Source organism: Anomaloglossus baeobatrachus, chromosome 10, assembly GCF_048569485.1.
Source record: "Anomaloglossus baeobatrachus isolate aAnoBae1 chromosome 10, aAnoBae1.hap1, whole genome shotgun sequence".
NCBI lineage: Eukaryota > Metazoa > Chordata > Amphibia > Anura > Aromobatidae > Anomaloglossus > Anomaloglossus baeobatrachus.
This window is the reverse complement of record NC_134362.1, coordinates 90786892-90807308: the sequence shown is the minus strand read 5'-3', so window position 1 is coordinate 90807308 and position 20417 is coordinate 90786892. Positions and strand designations below refer to the sequence as shown.

The following is a 20417-nucleotide window of genomic DNA, read 5'->3' as shown; positions in this document are numbered from 1 at the left end:
ACTATGTCCCTTGAATAAGAGAATCACATGACTGTAGCCGTTTGACATTGTATTGCCTGCGTTCTCTTCCACTAGTGCTGACAGATCCCTTTATATATCCTGTTTGTAGGTATATAGTGACAGTCCACAAATTCTCCTATAAATTGACAAGATCCTCCCATATTACCTTATGTATAGGATTTTTTGTGGCAGTTGACCCAGCCACCTTACAATAAATGTGAACCCAGGCCTTAATTTAAAGGCAGATATCCTCAATAGAGTTCTCTATATTTCCTCTGATCATACTATACTCCATCTTATCAGAGACGACTCCATATGGTCAGATTGTCAGTGGGATCACTGCTGGCGTACAGCACGGGTCAGATCACCAGCTTCAAGGCACTTGATTAAATCTGTTATGCAATTTAGTAATATGACACCTAATGTATATGGATCAATTGTTTGGGGGAATTAACCTTTACCCATATTGCTATTGTAGATATGATGTATCATACATATATGGACATGGCTAGACTTGCTATCTTTATGATTGTATTCTGCAGCATGGTATTTAACCATATGGATTATTTACTTGGGTGAATTGATTCTTACCCCTATTGCATCAATAGATATGATGTGCTACGAAATGTACATATGAGAACTCTGTATAACTGTACACCTATACTGTAATCAGGTTATTCTGTGATACCGTGATAATAATTGTAATGTGATAACCTTGCATACCTGCCCAGCCATATAATATGAATTAAGACTGTAAGATTGACCACACTGCCCTGGTTAGTTTTTATTCACTTCCTTGCACATAATTTTAATTAACACTATCGGATTAAATGTGTGTTCTCTATTAAAATATAAATAAAGATTTGTTATATAACCTTTACTACATCTTTGTGGTTGTCCAATCTTTAGACCCGATATGTCCAATACTGAGCTGTGGTCATTTTCAAGGGAAACTGATGCACTCTGAGGCTGCAGGGCAGCTTAAATTTCTTTTGAACTCAATTGTAGCTGTGTATCCACCATCCGGACTGTACTGCATTGCAACCTTTCATCAATTTTTATCTGTCGTCCACGTTCAGGGAGATCAGCTACCGTGCCATGCATTGTGAAGTTTTTGATTATGTTGCATACTGTGGACAAAGGAAAATAAAGATCTCTGTACGATAAACTTGAGAACCCAAATTGTTGACAAATATCAACAATGTCAAGGTTACAAGTCCACTGACATTCTCTTTTCCTTTTTTCTGTTTTTCCATGCTTTGTGGGGCGCACACACTACAGAGATTGAGTTATCTTCTCCCCTTTTTATCTGGTTTCTATTGTGATTTTCATATTATCCACACCTGTTGTCTCACACACTCCGGTGTGGACCCATTGCGCCATGGGGTCTGGCTTACCTTGGAGGGGTATAACTAAGAGACTACCCTGGTCTTCACTCAAGCCTCTGATGGGGAGGTTAGGCTTGTGCTGCCAGTTACAATTCCCAGGGCAGTTCTTGGCTCTGCAGCAGCTGACCCCAGGGATTAACCGAGCAGAAACACTCTGGGTCACAGATGGCACAACAGTACAGCTGGTCCTTACTGGACTCTTGGAACCGGCTGGTACAGGTGGGCGGACTGCTTGACAGCTGAAAAGGCAAATCGACAGGTACTGGCAGGAACAGAAACACTACTGGTATTTTTATATAGGGACTCAGATTAGCATACACAGGAGGGGCACAGATTGTCGGGGACCTGACAACTAGCAACAAGCAGTGGCTGAATGCACACATTGCTCAGGCACCTCACAATAAGAGAGGGTGCCTTAAGTGCCTAATATCCTCCAGCCATTGGCTGGGGAGGTTCCAAGTGTGCTCACTGCCTTTTAAGTGGCGGGTATTGCTCACACTTTGCTCCCAGGTCCTATGCAGGTCTCCTGGTAACATGCAGAGAGATACAGTATTGGCTGGAGCAGAAGCCACTGGGTGGCCGGGGCAGTGAGTGTTTGTGTCCTTGCCACGTGGAGTGCAGGGAGGACGGCAGCATTACACCTGTGACTTTCACAGGTGAGTTTGAAAGAGACCCACATGCTTGAAACAAAAGTTGTTTACCCACAAATTTGGAAAGGTGTCAACAATTTTGTATGACCTGTTTTTGGGTTTGTGTGAAATTATGTTCCCCCCCGTATACGGGCAGAGGAAACCTGGCGTGCAGAAGCCGTCAGTCTTCCCTCGCGCCCAAGTGGTCGGGTCTGCGTACCCCTCCAGGCTCCCTGGAAGCACCTCACACCAAGGTAGAGGGCTAGCAGAGCCGAGGACCTGCTTCAGCCTTGAGCCGAAGATGCGTCCCCGAGATTTTTCATCAAATCATATCTAAACGGTGGGATCACCCTGATAGGAGGTTTAATAAAAAATCCTCCTCTTCATTCGCTTATCCCTTTCCATCAGAACTGGTTAAGCTCTGGTCAGTACCCCCCGTTGTGGATCCGCCAGTATCCAGGCTGGCTAAACACACGGTTATGTCTGTCTCAGACACCGCGTCTCTCAAGGACTCGTCCGACCGCGCAGTTGATGCTGCGGTCAAATCTATTTTCCAGGCTTCGAGCTCCTCTCTGTGCCCCCTGTTTGCCTTGACATGGGTTGCGAGAGCTATGAGTGTGTGGAGTAGGAACTTGCGCAAGTTGCTTCGCTCTTGCAATATTCCTTCAGAGGCTCTTGAGATCCTTGATTTGTTCTCTCTAGCCTCTAATTATTTTCTTCATGGCTCCCTAGATGCAGCTAGTTTGTCAGCCCTAACGGCAGCCAACGCTGTTTTTGCCCGCAGAGTCCTGTAGCTAAAGATATGGAATGCGGACAGTGCCTCCAAGAAGTCCCTGTCCACACTCCCCTTCCAGGGTCTTCGTCTGTTTGGAGAATCCCTGGACAAGCTTATATTTGAGACGGGTGGTAAAAGTACCATTGTACCACAAAAGCGGCCTGTATGCAAAAATTTTAAAAAGTCTTCTTGGCGCAGGCAGGCCTTTCGGCCCGCCCCCCCCCCAAAAACCATCACAGGGGTTGTCGCAACGCTCAGATCGGGGATCCGGTCCCTCAAGGGATTCTGCCTGGCGTTCCCACTCCAGGCAATCTAAACCCAAGGGACCTCGCCCCGTGAAGGCCCCTTCAGCATGACGCCGGGTACCCCTCAGAGCCGACTCCTGTTAAAGGGCGGCTTCTGCTTTTTCGGGATATCTGGCTAGACCATACTCACGATGCTTGGGTTTGAGAAATCGTCACCTGAGGTTACAAGATCGATTTCCATTCCCTACCGGCCAACAGGTTTCTCCGTTCTCAGCTTCCAAAGTCCACAACGCAAAGCCAGGCCTTATGTCAGGTCATAGCCTCTGTGCAAAAAGCAAACGTTATCATTCCAGTGCCCCTGGAACAGCGCGGCAAAGGTTTCTATTCAAACCTCTTTGTCGTCCCCAAAAAAGATGGCTCTGTCCGTCCTATCCTGTACCTCAAAAGGCTAAACAGGTCCGTACAGATTCGGACCTTCCGAATGGAATCATTGCGAGCCGTACTAGCTGCTATGGAACTGGGAGAATTCCTAGCTTCCATAAACATTCAAGATACTTATTTACACATTCCCATATGTGTATCGCATCGGTTCCTTCGTTTTGCCGTAGGACACGTCATTTCCAATTCAGGGCCCTTCCCTTTGGACTGGCTACTGCGCCTCGGGTCTTCACAAAGGTCATGGCAGCCGTCATGTCCATTTTACAGAGGCGTCCTGGTCGTTTCCTATTTGGACGACCTACTTATCAAAGGGAGCTCTCTTCAAGTTTGCTCAGAAAGCGTGCAAATTTGCCCAGACACGCTCTCAAGGCCAGGGTGGCTTCTCAACTTGAACAAGTCATCCCTCATCAGCGCATCACCTTTTTAGGTATGCTGATAGACACGGTTCAGGCCCGGGGTTTTTCTTCCAGAAGACAACAGGTCTTCCCTGATCCGGGCCGCCCAATCCCTCGCCCCCTCGAGTGGGATGAGAGTGTTGGGCAAGATGGTAGCAGTCATGGAAGCTGTGTCGTTTGCCCAATTCCATTTGCGCCCTCTGCAATTGGATCTTCTGTCCTCTTGGGACAAGAATCCAGCCTCTCTAGACCGGTCGTCAGTCCGCTTATCTCGGACTGCCCTCAGCTCCCCCGTCTGGTGGACTCAGGTCTCATCCCTATCTCAGGGGAAGTCCTTCCGCCCTGTCCACTGGCACGTAGTCACGACAGATGCCAGCCTGTTAGGCTGGGGGGCGGTGTTTCTCCACCACACTGGTCACGGACGCTGGTCTCACCCAGAGCGATCCCTTCATATCAACGTTCTGGAGATCAGGGCCATATTTCTGGCCTTTCAGACCTTTCAACCCTTGCTTCTGGGCCTCCCGGTTCGGATCCAGTCAGACAATGCCACGGCTGTGGCTTACAACAACCGTCAGGGAGGAACTCTCAGCAGGGCAGCGATGAAAGAAGTCTCCAGGATTCTTCTTTTGGGCAGAGAAGCACATTCCCATTATTTCAGCTGTCCATATTCCGGGGATAGACAACTGGCCGCAGACTCTCAGCAGGCAAGGTCTAGCGGCAGGGGAATGGCCCTCCAAGACTGTGTTCCATCAGATCACTCTTCGTTGGGGGCTCCCAGATGTGGACCTCATGGCGTCTCGGCTAAACGCCAAATTACATCCCTTCGTATCCCGGTCGAGAGACCCGCTAGCACTCTGCTCTGACGCTCTAGTCCTCCCGTGGTTGCAGTTTCGCCTGCCATACGTTTTCCTTCTGTTCCCTCTCATTCCGAGAGTAATCAAGAAAATCAAAGCGGAGGTAATCACGGTAATCCTCGTGGCCCCGGACTGGCCCAGAGGAGCCTGGTTTCCAGAGCTCCTCCACCTTCTCGGCGACACTCCCCGGCGTCTTCCCGACCGGCCGGATCTTCTGTCGCAAGGGCCAATATTCCACCAGAATACAGCATAGCTGCATTTGACGGCGTGGCGCTTGAATCCTTGATTCTAGCAAAGTCGCTTCTTTCTTCCAGAGTAGTTCATACCATGCTTAATGCTCGCAAGCCTTCCTCCGCCAGCATTTATCACAGGACCTGGAAGACCTATCTGTCCTGGTGTGACCGTCAATCGGTCGCCCCTTACCTTTTCAATCCCTAATGTTCTTGCCTTTTTGCAAGATGGTATGGACTCGGGTCTTGCTCTCAATACCCTTAAAGGACAAGTTTCTGCCTTGTCAATTTTTTTCCAGAAGCAGCTGGCTTCTCGCCCTCAGGTCCGTACCTTTCTTCAAGGGGTGGCGCATTTGGTCCCCCCTTATCGTCACCCCTTAGATCCCTGGGATCTGAATTTGGTTCTCGGAGCTCTTCAGCTTCCTCCTTTCGAATCCCTTGAGAGAAATCTCTCTTCAACGGCTGTCTTGGAAAGTTGCCTTTTTAGTCGCCATTACCTCTATCAGGCGAGTGTCTGAACTGGCAGCTCTGTCCTGTCGCTCTCCTTACCTGATATTCCATCATAAGGTGGTCCTTTGACCTCGAGGACATTGTGTTGCCGTCATTCTGCCCGGCCCCGGTCCACTCCTTTTGAGAAAGCCCTTCAGGGCTCTGCGGATCTACATCTCCAGAACAGCGCCGTTGCGCAAGTCCGATGCCCTTTTCGTGCTCTCAGAAGGACACAAAAAGGGCGACCGGGCTTCCAAATCCACGATTTCTCGATGGATCAGGACTGCCATCTGTGAAACTTACAAAGCACGAGGTGTTGTTCCCCCTCAATCTGTGCAGGCCCACTCTACACGAGCAGTGGGTGCCTCCTGGGCTATCCGCCATCAGGCTTCGGCGGCCCAACTTTGCAAGGCCGCTACCTGGTCCAGTGTGCACACGTTTACAAAATTCTACAGAGTGCATACGCATGCCTCCGCGGATGCTGCTCTTGGAAAACAAGTCCTTCAGGCGGCAGTGGCCCATTTTATAAGTGGCCACTGCTCGGTTTTTTGACAGTGATTGTGTTCCTTGCAGTTGTTAGTCAGCTCTTACGCTGATGTTCTACACTGTTAATAGTTCAGTTCCCACCCAGGGACTGCTTTGGGACGTCCCAATGTCTGTGTCCCCCAATGAAAAGGCAAGAAAGGAAATGACATTTTTTGTGTACTCACCGTAAAATGTCTTTCTTAGAGCCTTTCATTGGGGGACACAGCTCCCACCCTTGTGGTTTTGGTTGTCCTTCTCCTACTGCTTTTACAACAAACTGAGCTAGTTCCCGCCTAGCTGGGGTATATGCTGTGGGAGGTGGAGCTAACACTTTTTTCAAACCTAGTGTCACGTCTCCCCTGGAGACACCATATAACACAATGTCTGTGTCCCCCAATGAAAGGCTCCAAGAAAGACATTTTACGGTGAGTACACAAAAATGTGTTGTTTTTTTTTGTTTTTTTTTTTCCTTTCCTACTAAACGTTGCCCATCTAGGAGGCTTTGGGGATTACATTTTCAATCGTAAATTGAGAGGATGTTTCACTCCATTTAGGCCTGTTTCACACGTCAGTAAAAAAAGACTTTCTTTACTGACGTGTAAAAAAAAAAAAAACGCTTATGTCCCTCTATGTGCCGTGATTCGTGGCACACTGTGGTTGTCCATGTGCTATCCGTGATACAAGATCCGTACTCTGTGATTGCGCATGAACATTACTCATCTGTCATGTTCCTGCTCTTCATGGTGCTGCACTCCTCGGCTCTGCAGCATATGTTGGCGCTAAAGAAGTAAAAATTAATATTTACTTTTGTCAACTTCCTGTTTATTCTGCTTCCTCTCTTTCAACATAATGTCCGACCCATCTACATATTGTGCACTTTCCCTTTAGTGCCACATGAAGGGCACTAAAAGGTGTATTTAACTTTGTTTGATCTAATAGAAAAAAAAGAACACCTGGAGTCCCCCCTATTGTTGATGACCAGCCATTGTAAAGCAGACAGCTGCAGGCTGCTATTATCAAAGTCCATGGTTATTGAGCCATTCCCACCCTAATTATATCAGCACGTAGCTGTCCCATAAATGGCACATCACATTAAGCCTGCTTTACACGCTGCAATGTATCTTACAATGTGTTGGCGGGGTCACGTCGTAAGTGACGCACATCCGGCATTGTAAGGTACATTGCAGTGTGTGACAGGTATGTGCGATTGAACGTTAAAACGTTCATCGCATACACATCGTACCTGTCTCTAGAGTTGCACGTCAGGTTGTTCATCGTACCCGGGGTAGCACACATCGCAGTGTGTGACACCCCGGACACGATGAACAGATCTTACCAGCGTCCTGCGGCTCCCGGCCCACAATGTGGAAGGAAGGAGGTGGGCGGGATGTTTATGTCCTGCTCAGCTCCGCCCCTCCGCTTCTATTGGCCGGCTGCCGTGTGACGTCACTGTGACGCCGAACTTCCCTCCCATTCCAGGAAGCGGACGTTCGCCGCCGACAGCGAGGTCGTATGGACGGGTAAGTACGTGTGACGGGAGGGATTACTCGTATGTGCAGCACGTTCAACAAATTGAACGTGCCTCACATACGATGGGGGCGTTGCAAATCGCATAAAAGATCGTATGCGAAATTGCAGCGTGTAAAGCGGGCTTTAGACTTCCCAGTTGCCCTGGTGCCATGGCAAGCTTGGGTAAAGATAGCTGGGATTGTCAGCTGTGTAGTGTTAGCTGGTATCAATAGCTAGTGTTCGTAATGGCGACCTAGTAAGTGGGGGGGTGAAAAAATATTAAAGCTCAGAGTCTTACCCTGGTTCACCAAATTATTTTTAAAAAAGGCATGCATATCCAGAGCAATCCACTGAATCCGAAGTAGTCCACAAATGGAAACCCAAAAGGCATAAAGAGTCCCTCGTTCAGCACTTTATGACAAAAACCCAACAGTTCTGACTTAGTCCATATTGTTTCCATGGTGTCCCCAGAATCGAGGCGAGCAGTGATGACATCAGTAAAGTTACTGCTCATCACCAGTGACCTTACTGAATTACTCACTGCTCATGAGACACTCTGGGTCTCGCGCTGCTCTCTGTGTGACCCGGCGAGAGCGGTGATGAGCGGCTATGTTACTGAAGTCCTTACCACTCGTCACAGATTCGGGAGATGTTGTGCGAACGCCATAAACTATGTTGAAGCTGCAGGGTTTATATTTTTCATATTTGCTGAACGAGGGACAGTTTCTTGTTTCTATTTGTTTCTTTCTCTTTTCAGATTTACATTAGTGGACTATATCCGATCCGTTGGACTGTTTTTGGATCTGCGTGGCTTTTCTTTTTAATTTTGTGAACCAAGGTTTTTTTTTTTTTTCCCCATCTGATAGACACCTCTCCATTACTAACACCAAAGCTTTATGCCAGCTGATACTACACAGTTGACATCAAACTCAACTACCATTACCCCAATTGCCAATGCACCAGGGCAATTGGGAAGAGCCAAGGCGAAGTGCCAGAATTGGCACCACTAGTGATGCTCCGCTTCTGGGGCACCTGTGAGCTGGTATTTTTAGGCTGGGAAGAGACCAATAACCATGTACCTTCCCAGTCTGATAATATCAGACCACAGCTGTCTGATTTACCTTTGCTGGTTATTAAACATAAGGGGACTCACTTCGTTTTTTTGGGTTTTTCTTTTTTTTTTTATTATTTATTTAGCCTGGTTTTAATCAAACACCCTTTAGTGCCACATGAAAGGCACTAGAGGGTGCAAGTGTTAAGGCCCTGTCACACACACAGATAAATCTTTGGCAGATCAGTGGTTGCAGTGAAATCATGGACATATTGTTCCATTTGTACACAGCCACAAACCTGGCTCTGATTGTCCACAATTTCACTGCAACCACAGATCTTTCGCAGATTTATCTCTGTGTGTGACAGGGCCTTTAGATATGTAAGGGGGTGGGACATTCCTTTAGTAAATTTCCTATTTTGTTCTACTTCCTGTCTTTAAACAGGTTTATTGATACCTCAAATGTTTGTCCAGATGCATTTTTTTAAGGTTTATTTACGCTGTGTAAACACACTTAAAACTCATTTATTTTTTTGTAAACTGGCTTTGCCGCATCTAATACAAGTCAATGGGGGAAATTCCACACAGAAAACTCTGTCTCCGCAAGAGAAAATAACATGCTGTGGCTTTGCAAAACATACCACAGGTGGGTTTACGCAGCTTAAAAAAGCATCGTGGACATGAGATTTCTATTTATCCCATCCACTGTGCTTTTACTGTACAACAGTGTTTTGGATGCCGTGAAAATATTCTGCTTCCAGAGCGCTAATAATTCTGACCATGGAAAATCACCCTAAGGCTATGTGCGCACTACACCGTTTTACCCGTGGATTTGCCGTGGAAATTTCTTGAGAAAGATTAGAAATCTTTCTGCAGACATTTCCCAGCAAAACCTATGTGTAAGAAAAAAAATAGCTGTGCGCACACTGCGGATTTTTCTCAAGAAAAAACATTTTCTTGAGAAAATAAGCATGTCCATTATTACCTGCGGAATACCCCCGGAATTTCTATACTTGCATGTGTCAGGAACAACCTGTGGAAAATCTGCGGTGAAATTGCGGTAAAATCGCGGCTAATCCGCGGTAAAAACGCATGCGTTTTTACCGCGGATTTGGTGCGTTTTTTTTCGCAGGTGCGGGAATCTTCAACTCCCAGAATGTCTCTCAAGAAAGTTTCTTGAGAAAAAGGACATTTCTAGTGGCACATAGCCTAAAGGGAATGTGCCACTTTATTTGTGCTGCCCAAAGCACCTGCAGCAGGAGTCACAGCCAGGCTGTACCATAAAAGGTGAATATCCGGCTGTGGGTCATAGCCATAGACCAGAGTAGTCTGGCGACAACAGAGCATTTCAGAGAAAAATATACCTGGCTGCAATCATGAAACCAGGCTCTGATCCGTGCTGCCTGTGACTTTGGAATCCATAATCGACTGGCTGGTTAACTATAAATACAAGTGTCACTTTCAGATATCGAATGCTTGAAAGCATGACCATCCGGTGCTCATCTAGAATGACTAATGCAGATAGTTGATAAATCTCATCCCTAAAATTGGTCACGTATTTTAAAGGAATTGCACAATCTCAGAAAGTTACCACTTTTCCACAAGATGGGTAATAACTTGCTGACCACTGTGAATCCAACCACTAAAGCCCAAACCAATCCCCAAAACTGGGCTGTGAAATGTCAACCAAGAATTTTAAGCTAGACTTCTATATTTTCACTAGCAGTTATCTGAGACCATGAAGACTGTTCCCCACCTTGCCTACAGGGCTCTGAAACGTCCAATCAGAATCCTTCAAATGATTTAGAAATAGTTATGATGATTTTTATTCACATTGTTTTTAGGATGGTTTTTTTTCCATGTAATTTACATACAGGGCACAAAAATTAAAATTTTCATCTTTTGTATTTCACAAAAAAAGGACACTCCCATCAATCCCCCCCACCCCCCAAATGCTTCAGTTTCGCTTCCCTGGTACCCCAATAGTCTACTATCTGATTCCTCTGGAAGCAATGTCTGACTGATCACCTACCATCTTCTAGTAGGCAGTTTCTAAAGTTGGACCTTTCTGAGGCAGCCTAACTACGGAGCAAAATGCTACAACTGCCGACCCCTGCATGTTTCCTACCATAGTGGCATATAATCATCTCCTTCATGGGGCTTTAATTCTGATGCATCTGGATAAGGACAGCCATAAATAATCTAATATATAAAGCTGTGTGTGTGTCCGTGTCCGTGATTGGCATCTGCACCGTTGCAGCTACAGCCACAAAATTTTGCACACTCACACGTCTGGACCCCACGAGCGTCATAGGCTATGTTGTGAGGCAAAATTTTAACCCCGCGTGTTCCAATTTACCAATCAATTTTGCCCCTATCTACATAATGGGGAAAAAGTGAAACGAAAAGTGTATCCGTACCGTCGCATTTACAATCACAAAATTTTGCACAGACACCTCATGTGACCCAGGGAACGTCGTAGACTGTTTTGACAGGAAAATTTAACCTTACGCTTTGCAGTTACTCTCCAAAAAACATGTCTTCATTTAAAGTAAATGGAGCCTGGAACTACAGGTTATTAGTAGGAGCTGTGAGTGGTTGCTATAGGAACAAAAGACATTCATAGTATAAGAAGCTTATATGTTAGGTAATAAGGTGTTGGTGGGGAGACGGATAGAGAGAGAACGAGACAGACAGACACAGACAGACAGAGGCAGACAGGCCTGGGAAAGAGGCAGACAGGCCTGGGAAAGAGGCAGGCAGACCGGGGAAAGAGGCAGACAGAGCACATTACTTGGCCACTTTAGTTAAATCTGTGTGGAATATCTGTGGTGTTGAAATATATGTTGTGAAATGCTTCTATCTATTTGTGTTGTGGTTTTTGTGTGCAGAATACATTTTTGTTAATACATTCTATTTTGTTAACAGCAGTTATTAACCCGGGCGAAGCCAGATAGTACAGCTAGTTGTTCATAAAGCTGATCATTCTTTTTTTGTTTGTGTTTTCATTCTCGATTTCTTCTTATCTTCCAGAATAAAGCCATTCCCCTGGATTGCAAACCATTAAAACATGGCTGCTCATGAATCTGACGGTTGCAGCCATGTAAGAGTAGTGGTCAGAGTCCGTCCTCCAAATGAAAAGGAGAAAGCAGCCAATTTTAACAGCGTGGTGCAAGTAGTTGATAAACACATTCTCATTTTTGACCCTAAAGTCGAAGAAGTAAATTTTTTTCATGGCAGGAGTACTACTAATCGGGACATAACCAAAAGGAAAAATAAAGATCTTAAGTTTGTATTTGATTGCGTCTTTGATGAAAATTCAGCCCAGCAGGAAGTTTTCGAAGAGACCACAAGGATTGTGCTTGATGGTGTTTTGAATGGATACAACTGCACTGGTATGTAATAGTTTCTCTTTTCTACTGATATGTCAAAGTATACTTCTACTGATCCACGTAAAAACATTGTAAAATATGCACTGGCCAACATAGGTATGAGAGAGCGGGAGTTTCCCTGACCCATAGAGGAGGGCTTTGAGAGAGTTACTCTGCAGTGTAAAGTCCAATTACCCATCTAAACCAAACTTTTCAGTCTTTCTGTTAAGTGTATGAAGGTGTTTAGCTCCGGTCAGGAGACCTGGCGATCAGACATGATCTTCTGGATCTGATTACGTTCTGTGTTGCACAGATGTTTGAAACCAGTCGTATTGAAGCGCAACTGACAATTCAGTTTTTCCTATGGTTTCATAGTCACCATAAATGCTATTAACAAAAGTGCTGGCAATGTTCCCATCCTCAAAGTACAAAAATTAGAATGAAAACAAAATTATAGAATCATGAGAAAAGAATACTTATCACGATTTGGGTTTAACAGTAAAAAATAAAAATGTACTGTAGGTGATGAATTCACTTTACGAGAACATGTCCTAAAATGCGATTTACCTGCAGATATAAATGGCATTTTAAACTATCCCTGGCAGGCTGTATTGTGTGCAACCATGCTCCATTACGTGTGTGCAGAGCAGGGTAAGAGTAAATGTGCAGAGGAGTGATCACAGCGCTCTGTATTGTGAGCGGTGACTTTTATATCTCCTTGCCCCACCCAATAACTGGAAGTGAGCAGCTGCAGGGAAAATAAAAGTTCATTTTCTCTCTTTAGCCACGCTTTATCCAGCTTAACAATTTAACACTAGCTCTGCAGGTAAATGGTATTTTTGGAGGTTACAGAGCCTTTTTATAGGAGGCCTCTTTAAAGGGGTTTGCCATTACTAGAACCCCTTCTCTTTCCTCTTGTGTGCCCTTTCAAATAATAAACAAAATAAAACTTCTATTTTCCTCCCGTGCCGGTACCATTCCAGTGATATTTGCCCTCCTGGGTCACGTGAGATCATGATGTCATGCGAGACCTGCTCCCAGTCTACGTCTATTTCTTTCTCCCTGCCTTCAAACGTAGAAGTAAACCACAGGAAGTGAGTGACAGACGCAGCTCTCACTTCCTGTTGGTTACCTTACTGGTCCCGCCTTCGGACATATAGGCTGGCGCTGATTGGGACTTGCTTGACGTCGCAACCTCATGTTATCCCAGGAGGGTGAATTATGACTCCACTGAAACTGTACTGGCACAGGAGGTGAGTATTAACTTTTTAATTTTACACAGGAATGAGAAGGGATTGTTCTAGTTGTGGAAAATCCCTTTTTAAGGTCTGTTTTACACATCCCGAGTACTGGAACAATATGATTGCCAACTGGTAAACTTTTACCCATTGGCGGTCATTTGAATGCCAGTTTACACAGAGCGAGCAAAGTAAACGATGCGCACTGAGCGATCTCCACTATATCTGTACTGAGGCATATGGTGCACATAGGCTTCCGTAGTGTTTACAAAGAACGATGCACCACTCAAAACAATAATAAATATAATTTTTTTATTAGAATTATTATTTTTATTTTTTTATTTTTACACTGCACATAAGATGCTTTCACCTGATGAGCGAACATTTTTCTAATTTATCAGGTGACTGACAGCCCCTCTGTAATGCCTGTGGTGGCCAAATGCTATTCTAATCTAGGGCCTCCACCAAACAGTTCTTGCTTGTGCTCATATCACGAGCCAGAGATCTTCCTCTCTAGGTATCCTGTGCTAGCCGTTACCAATTACATGCAAGATGGGACAGCAAAGGCATATTGAAAGGGGCATGCATAAAATTGATCACAGCATCCCCCACAGGAGCCTGTTCTGTAGACCACTGGTAAATTGCCTTGTTCTTTGTTGTATAACCTCTCATGTTTGGAAATCTCAGCCACTCTCAAGTTGGCGATGTCCACTGATATTTATCTATTGTTGGGAGGTTTTATTGTGTTAAACCCAAGGAATTAGGAAATGTAAGTCCATGGAAGAAAAACAATTTTATTGAGATACATTGCTCATGCAATGACTTCATGAAATATTACTTGCCAGGTGTCCCCCAATGTTTCCTATTGTCCCTACTTGTTCTGTCTTATTTTCGTGCTTTTTTGATTTTTATGTATATCAATAAAATTGTTTTTCCTCTATGGGGAGGCATTCCCGTCTGCTTTGGGTTCATTATTGTGAGTCATATGGATTGTGGCTTTTGGTGTTTAATGGTTTTATTGTGTTGTCAGATTTTACACCTTTATTTTGTCTCCTTAGTTTTGGCCTATGGAGCCACAGGAGCCGGCAAGACGCACACAATGCTGGGCTCTCCGGGATACCCTGGGGTGATGTATCTCACAATGATGGAACTGTATGACCGAATAGAGAGCATGAAGGAGGAAAAGGTTTGCAACGTCGCGGTCTCTTACCTGGAGGTTTGTTATTCTTTGTTACTTTCTTGTGGTCTTACTTGCTGTGGTTACATGTGTCATATGTGACCCATCAGATTAGTTCTGGTTACATCTGACAAAAGATCCTGGCTCTGCCCTCTCCGCAGGACTGTGTGAGACTTGTGTATTGGACAAGAAATGTGTATGTGTATTACAAATCCTTCTTTTATATTGTCTCTTGTGATGACAGCGTGGATCCTCTTTGGCTCTTCCTTGGTAGTAGTGATCTGTAATGGCGCTTTCCCTGGTAATTTACATCAGAACAAAATGAATGTATTTCTAAAGTTGCTCTTTGCTGTTCAGTGTTTTCTTGTGTGACACCCCCCCCCCTCCCCCCCAGGGCTGGGGAAGTAGTACAGCTTAGGTGTTTTGGGCCCTCCACAAGCAGGGCTAGGCCCCAGCAGTGGATGATGAGGGGGTAAGGGTAGGGGACAGTCAGTTTACGGGTACGGAGGCGAGAAGGAAACAGGCCACACCGGTATTGCAGTTTCAACTTTCCTTTTACTTGTGGCCTAGTACCTGGACCCACTGGTGCTGGCTACAGGTGTTCCCACTCCCCTTGTTCTCCGTGCCAGCTGTGACCTGGGGTGGCTGTTCTCCGTGCACACTTGTTTGTATTGGGTTACCGTGGCCTAGAGCTTCTGAGGAACCCCTCCGTTTCAGTCTTGGTCCTATTGCAGGCAGCCTGGACTATTAAAGGGGTTCAATCCCCCGATCCCCTCTTTGCTGCTGACGCTTCAGACTCTATGTTGGTGAGGGACCCTGGAGATCCCCTCACCTGGCAGAATTAACAGCTGACCATAGTGTCCCGCTGTCCTAGGGTCTGCACCCCGCCTTGTGCTGAGTGCTGTGAGCCTAGGTTCCAGACTTCCACAAGCGTCCCGCGGTCCCTGGAGTATTACACTTCCACATGTAACCCACGGTTCCTGGAGTCCTGGTTCCTTACTCCACAGTCCCTCACTCCTGTTACAGCGTTCCATTGTTACTGCAGGTCTTTTCCCTTCTTTCTGTACTTTCACTCTCGACTCTCTACTTCCACCTCTCCTCTCCTTGACTTCTTCCTCAACACTCCTTCCCGCCAACTCTACACTACTTCACTTCCTCCTGCCAACTTCCCAACTGACCACATGCCCCTCCCCTTGCTGGGTCTCTCCTTACAGATTGGGTGGCAGTGAGTCAATAAGTGCCCATCCCTTTTACCTGTTGATAACCCCAATTCCAGACTGGGAGACTGTTTATGTATATGGCCTGAGGGTGCTGGTGTGTTGACTGGTACGGAAATTCCGGGGTTTGGGTTTCCACAGGTTACATTTTGTGGCACCTGATACCTCAGGGGTGCTACACTTGCGTTGCTGGGCATGGAAGATTGAAGTCTCTAAAGACACAAATGTACATTTTTGCAGATAAATCAGTTCAGTAACAACTGTAAATACCGCACAAAATTATCAATGTGAAAACTACCCTAGTATATTTGGTCAAACAATTAATTAACTTACCCCTACTGTGGTGGCCGGAGCTGCTTCTCTTTGGTGCGGCTGTGATGTTCGGTGATACTAATCATGTTTCTTCTCACAGCTGCTTTTTCATTTTTGTCTGGGTCTGGAGCACAGTTAACTCTTTGTGATAAGATTGGTAAATCATATACATCACATAACAGACGCTGTATATACATCACAGGAGACACTGGAGGCACATATATCACATAGGAAACACTGGGCCTGCTGTATATACATCACAGGAGACACTGGGGGCACATACATCACTGGAAGGGCTGGGGGCATATACATCACCACAGAGTCTGGGACTGCTGTATATACATCACATAGCAGACGCTGGGCCTGCTGTATATACATCATAGGAGACACTGGGGGCACATACATCACACAAGGGGCTGGGAACACGTATATGCCCCCAGCCACTCCTGTGATGTATTTTCCCCCAGCCCCTCCTGTGATGTATATACCCCCCGCCCCTCCTGTGATGTAGAAGTCACAGGAGATGCTGGGGGGCATACATATCACAATAGACGCTGGTGGCATAAGCAACACAGGAGACGCTGGGGTGCAGGCGCCACGCAAGAGGGTCTGGGGTGCAGGCGCCACGCAAGAGGGTCTGGTGTGCAGGCGCCACACAAGAGGGTCTGACATCAGTGCGGGGAGGAGGGACACACAAACCTAGGGTGATACACAGCATTGGGGGGCACACAGCACGGAGGGGAGGGGGCCACAAAGCACTGGACAGGGCACACAGCAGCAGAGGGCTGGCGCTGGACACACAGCAGCGCCGGTCTCAAGCACCGGAGAGCAGGCACCGGACAGGCAGCTCCGAGGACAGAGGGTGGACACGCAGCTCCGAGAGCTGGGGGGCGGACACGCAGGGCCGGGCATGCAGCTCCGAGGGCAGGGGGACAGACACGCAGCTCCGAGTGCCGGGGGGGCAGGCAACGCAGCTCCGAGTGCCGGGGGGGGCGGGCAACGCAGCTCCGAGTGCCGGGGGGGGCGGGCGGGCGGGCGGGCGGGCAACGCAGCTCCAAGTGCCGGGGGGGGCAAGCAACGCAGCTCCGAGGCCCGGGGGGGCGGGCAAGCAACGCAGCTCCGAGGTCCGGGGGGGGCGGGCAACGCAGCTCCAAGGCCCGGGGGGCGGGCAACGCAGCTCCGAGGCCCGGGGAGGCGGGCGGGCGGGCAACGCAGCTCCGAGGCCCGGGGGGGCGGGCGGGTGGGCAACGCAGCTCCGAGGCCCGGGGGGCCGGCAACGCAGTGCACTAAACCCGCCCACAGCAGCACATGTGCGGATTTAAAGGGCCGGCGGCCCACAACATGGCGGTGGCGGCTCGAGCACTGCCGTCCCTGGGAATCTGCCCGGGGGCCGCATAAAAGGGCATGGTGGGCCGTATACGGCCCGCGAGCCGGAGGTTCCCCACCCCTGATCTGTATAAGCAGTGTCTGAACTCTCACCCACGGCATGTGTCGCACATATGTAATCCTGCTGCTGTCTCCCTTCTCTGCAGTGAAATCTGGGCTAGCCTTGGCTGAGCCGAGCATGTATGTGTATGTCGGTCAATAACAGGGTCCTGATAGCTTCACATGTTTGTCCCCAGCTTTTCACTCCTACAAGTCTGTGTCTGAAGTCCTCCACGTGTCGCCATATGGTGCTCTTACAAAGCCTATAGGGAAGAATACTTCTGTACCATGGCATGTCCTGTAAGCTAGTTCAGTAGCAGATAACCATGTCTATGTGCAACCACAAGATGGGTCTAACATACGGCTATGTATGGCCATTCAGGATTCATACTTGACATTCTTTTCTTTCAAAATTCTAAAAGCCTCACAATATATTCAGAATATGTACACCGCATTCCAACTTATTATGCAAATGTTATTTTTATTTTATTTTTCTACATTGTCAATCCAAATGAGTCAGTATGATGATCAAATAATCAACTGTAAAGGGTGCTTTACATGCTGCGACATCGCTACCGATATATCGTCGGTGTCACGTCGTTAGTGACGCACATCCGGCGTCGCTAGAGACATCGCAGCATGTGACACCAAGGAGCGACGATCAACGATCGCAAAAACTGCAAAAATCGTTGACGATCGCAGGAACGACGGGGGCGGGTGCTATCACTCGCGACATCGCTAGCGATGTCGCAGCGTATAAAGCACCCTTTTAGTCCAATAAAATTTGATTTGTACTCAATTTTCCCAATGATGAAAGTAGTTTTTGTTTTTTTGTTGTTTTTTTTCTTCAAAAGTTAAAACCCTTTAAATGCACTGTTCCAAATTATTATGCACAACAGTTTACGACCATTTTTTTTTTTATAGATTGTAAAAAATTGAAAATGGCCATTTGTTGAATTTGCAGCATCTAAGAAGTCATATTTGCTGAAATCAAAAGGTTTTCAAATCTAAAACATCTTAGCTGGCCATTCTTTGATATCACTTTCACAATTCTTGCATCCATTGAACTTGAGTCTTTAGATAGTTTCTCCTTGAATTTCTTTGCAGGATGTCAGAATAGCGTCCTAGAGGTGCTGCTGTTTTGATGTGAACTTGGGGATACTCCAAAAGTTCTCAATAGGGTTGAGTTCAAAGAAGGCTGGTGGCAACACCAAGAGTTTCTCTCCTTTTTAAGCACATAGCAGGTAATAACTGAGAGGTATGCTTTGCAGCATGAGAAGGTGGATTGTCATGTATGCAGACAATTTTGCTACAGGTGGCACTATTTTTTTCTTGGAAGAAAGTGGTCAGTATGAAACTCCTTTATATATTTTGCCAAGGTCATTTTCTTTAGCAGCAGTAAAGGGGCTTACCAGCTCTTTCCTCATGATTCCAGCCAAACACATGACTGCACCACCTCCTTGCTGGGAGATGGTGGCCATCCATTACTCCATCCATCCATCTGGAACATACAGGGTTGCCAGCACTCATCAGTAAAGAAAACTGTTTTAACATCAGTCTTTATGTATATCTGGGCCCATTGCAACTGTAGCGCCCCACGGGGCAGGTGCATTTAACCTACTCGTCGCCGGGCCGTCGACTGTCACGGGCGGCCTAACCCGGCTCCTTTGTCCCGAGGCGTACAGAAGATGGCTAGGGAGAGATGTTGGGGGTAGTGGTGAGGTGTTTGTCGTGACGCTACCTGTGGTATGCGGCCAGGGAATGGGCCGCCGCTGCTGTCTGTCCTCTGGGGCAGATTGTAGTAGCAGCTAGGGATGGTATAACTCTCCACAGGTAGAGCGGGCCCTGCGGAGGATGATGAGGGGAGTAGTAATGGCGGCGGGGAGCGGCAGTACAAGTAATAGAGTCAGTCTATGGTTTCGGTTCCAGATTGTTTTACTCACTTTTGTACAATGTCGCTCACTCAGGTAATACTGGTCACTTGCTATGGTGGGCTTCGTTGAACCCGAATCCCTTTAGAGGTCAGCCCGGTTTGGGTGTTCGGTGGGTTCCCTCCTTGTAACGCCTGTCTGTGGATCCCCAGTCTTGAAGCTACAAGGGGACCATGAGTTTCATGAGATGTACTCTTGTCCCTATATGCAGGTGCCGCGGTTCCGTTGTGGGGTCCGGCTTGAAGCGAGGCCCTGGGTCCTATATGGCACTGTGTGGGCAGGGAAGCTTGAAACTTTTCCCGTCCAGGCAGATTCTGGAAAACCAACGTGAAGTATAATCTTCCCTAGGGTCCTGCCGCCCTGCGTGGTGTCTGTTCCATGGGGAGTAGAGATTAATCCCCCCATGTCAACCGATGTGAACTTCTCCTCCTTCCCACCGGAGCACCTGTAAGATGCAACTGATCTGTTCCTCTCCTGCTGGAGAACTCTCTAACTGTTCTGTTGGCTCCTGACTCCCCCTGCTGGCTGCTTCTCCCCCCTCCCAGGTCCTAAGCTAATGGGACTGGGGCCCCTGTTGAGGGCATCCTATAAATGCCTCTTTGTTGACGACCCCTTTATTACCCGACCCTAGCCCAGTCCCTAATGGGAAAAGGGCAATCTGATGTGTATTGAGTGTGTAATGTGGTGAAACCGGGTCTGACCTCCTCAGGAACAGAGTTTAGCATTACACCCAATGTTGGGTGCAATACTCTGTGGCGACTGAAGCCTCAGGGGCGCCACACAACCGTTTATGGTTGGCTGAACAGTAGGTTTCTGTACAACTGTAAGATTCTGGATGATCCTACGCCTGAAGATTCACGGGACTTCAGCAGGACCAGCAGCTTCATATACTGTACCTGTTTGCTGCTTTATAATGCTATTTTAGCGGCTGCTCTCTTAATCTGATGAATGTTTTTTTTGCATGAACCTTCCTCATTATGCCTTTATCTGCACAAATCCGTCTATTGCATTGCTTGAAACCTGTGGCTGCGTAATAATGTGGAACCTCCTTCTTGAGTAGTTTTTTATTTAGCTGGGCTCACCTTGTGTCTCGGGGCGCTTTAATCATTGAAATAAAGACCATCCAGGAGTTTATTTGGAAAAACAAAAACATTAATCTTTATAGCACTTAAATCCCATTTTCATAATCTACAGAGTGGTACATTAGTGCGTTGTACA

General features: G+C 47.0%; 1 protein-coding gene across 1 annotated transcript in view; it reads left to right on the top strand.

The window, feature by feature from the left end:
- KIF18A (kinesin family member 18A) overlaps positions 1 to 20417 on the top strand; it is a 222103-nt gene that overhangs the window by 58267 nt on the left and 143419 nt on the right. The window contains exons 3-4 of the mRNA XM_075325411.1: positions 11562 to 11923; positions 14196 to 14353. Coding sequence (XP_075181526.1) covers positions 11599 to 11923; positions 14196 to 14353 — 483 coding nt within the window. The 5' untranslated portion in view covers positions 11562 to 11598. The remainder of the gene's footprint in view (positions 1 to 11561; positions 11924 to 14195; positions 14354 to 20417) is intronic.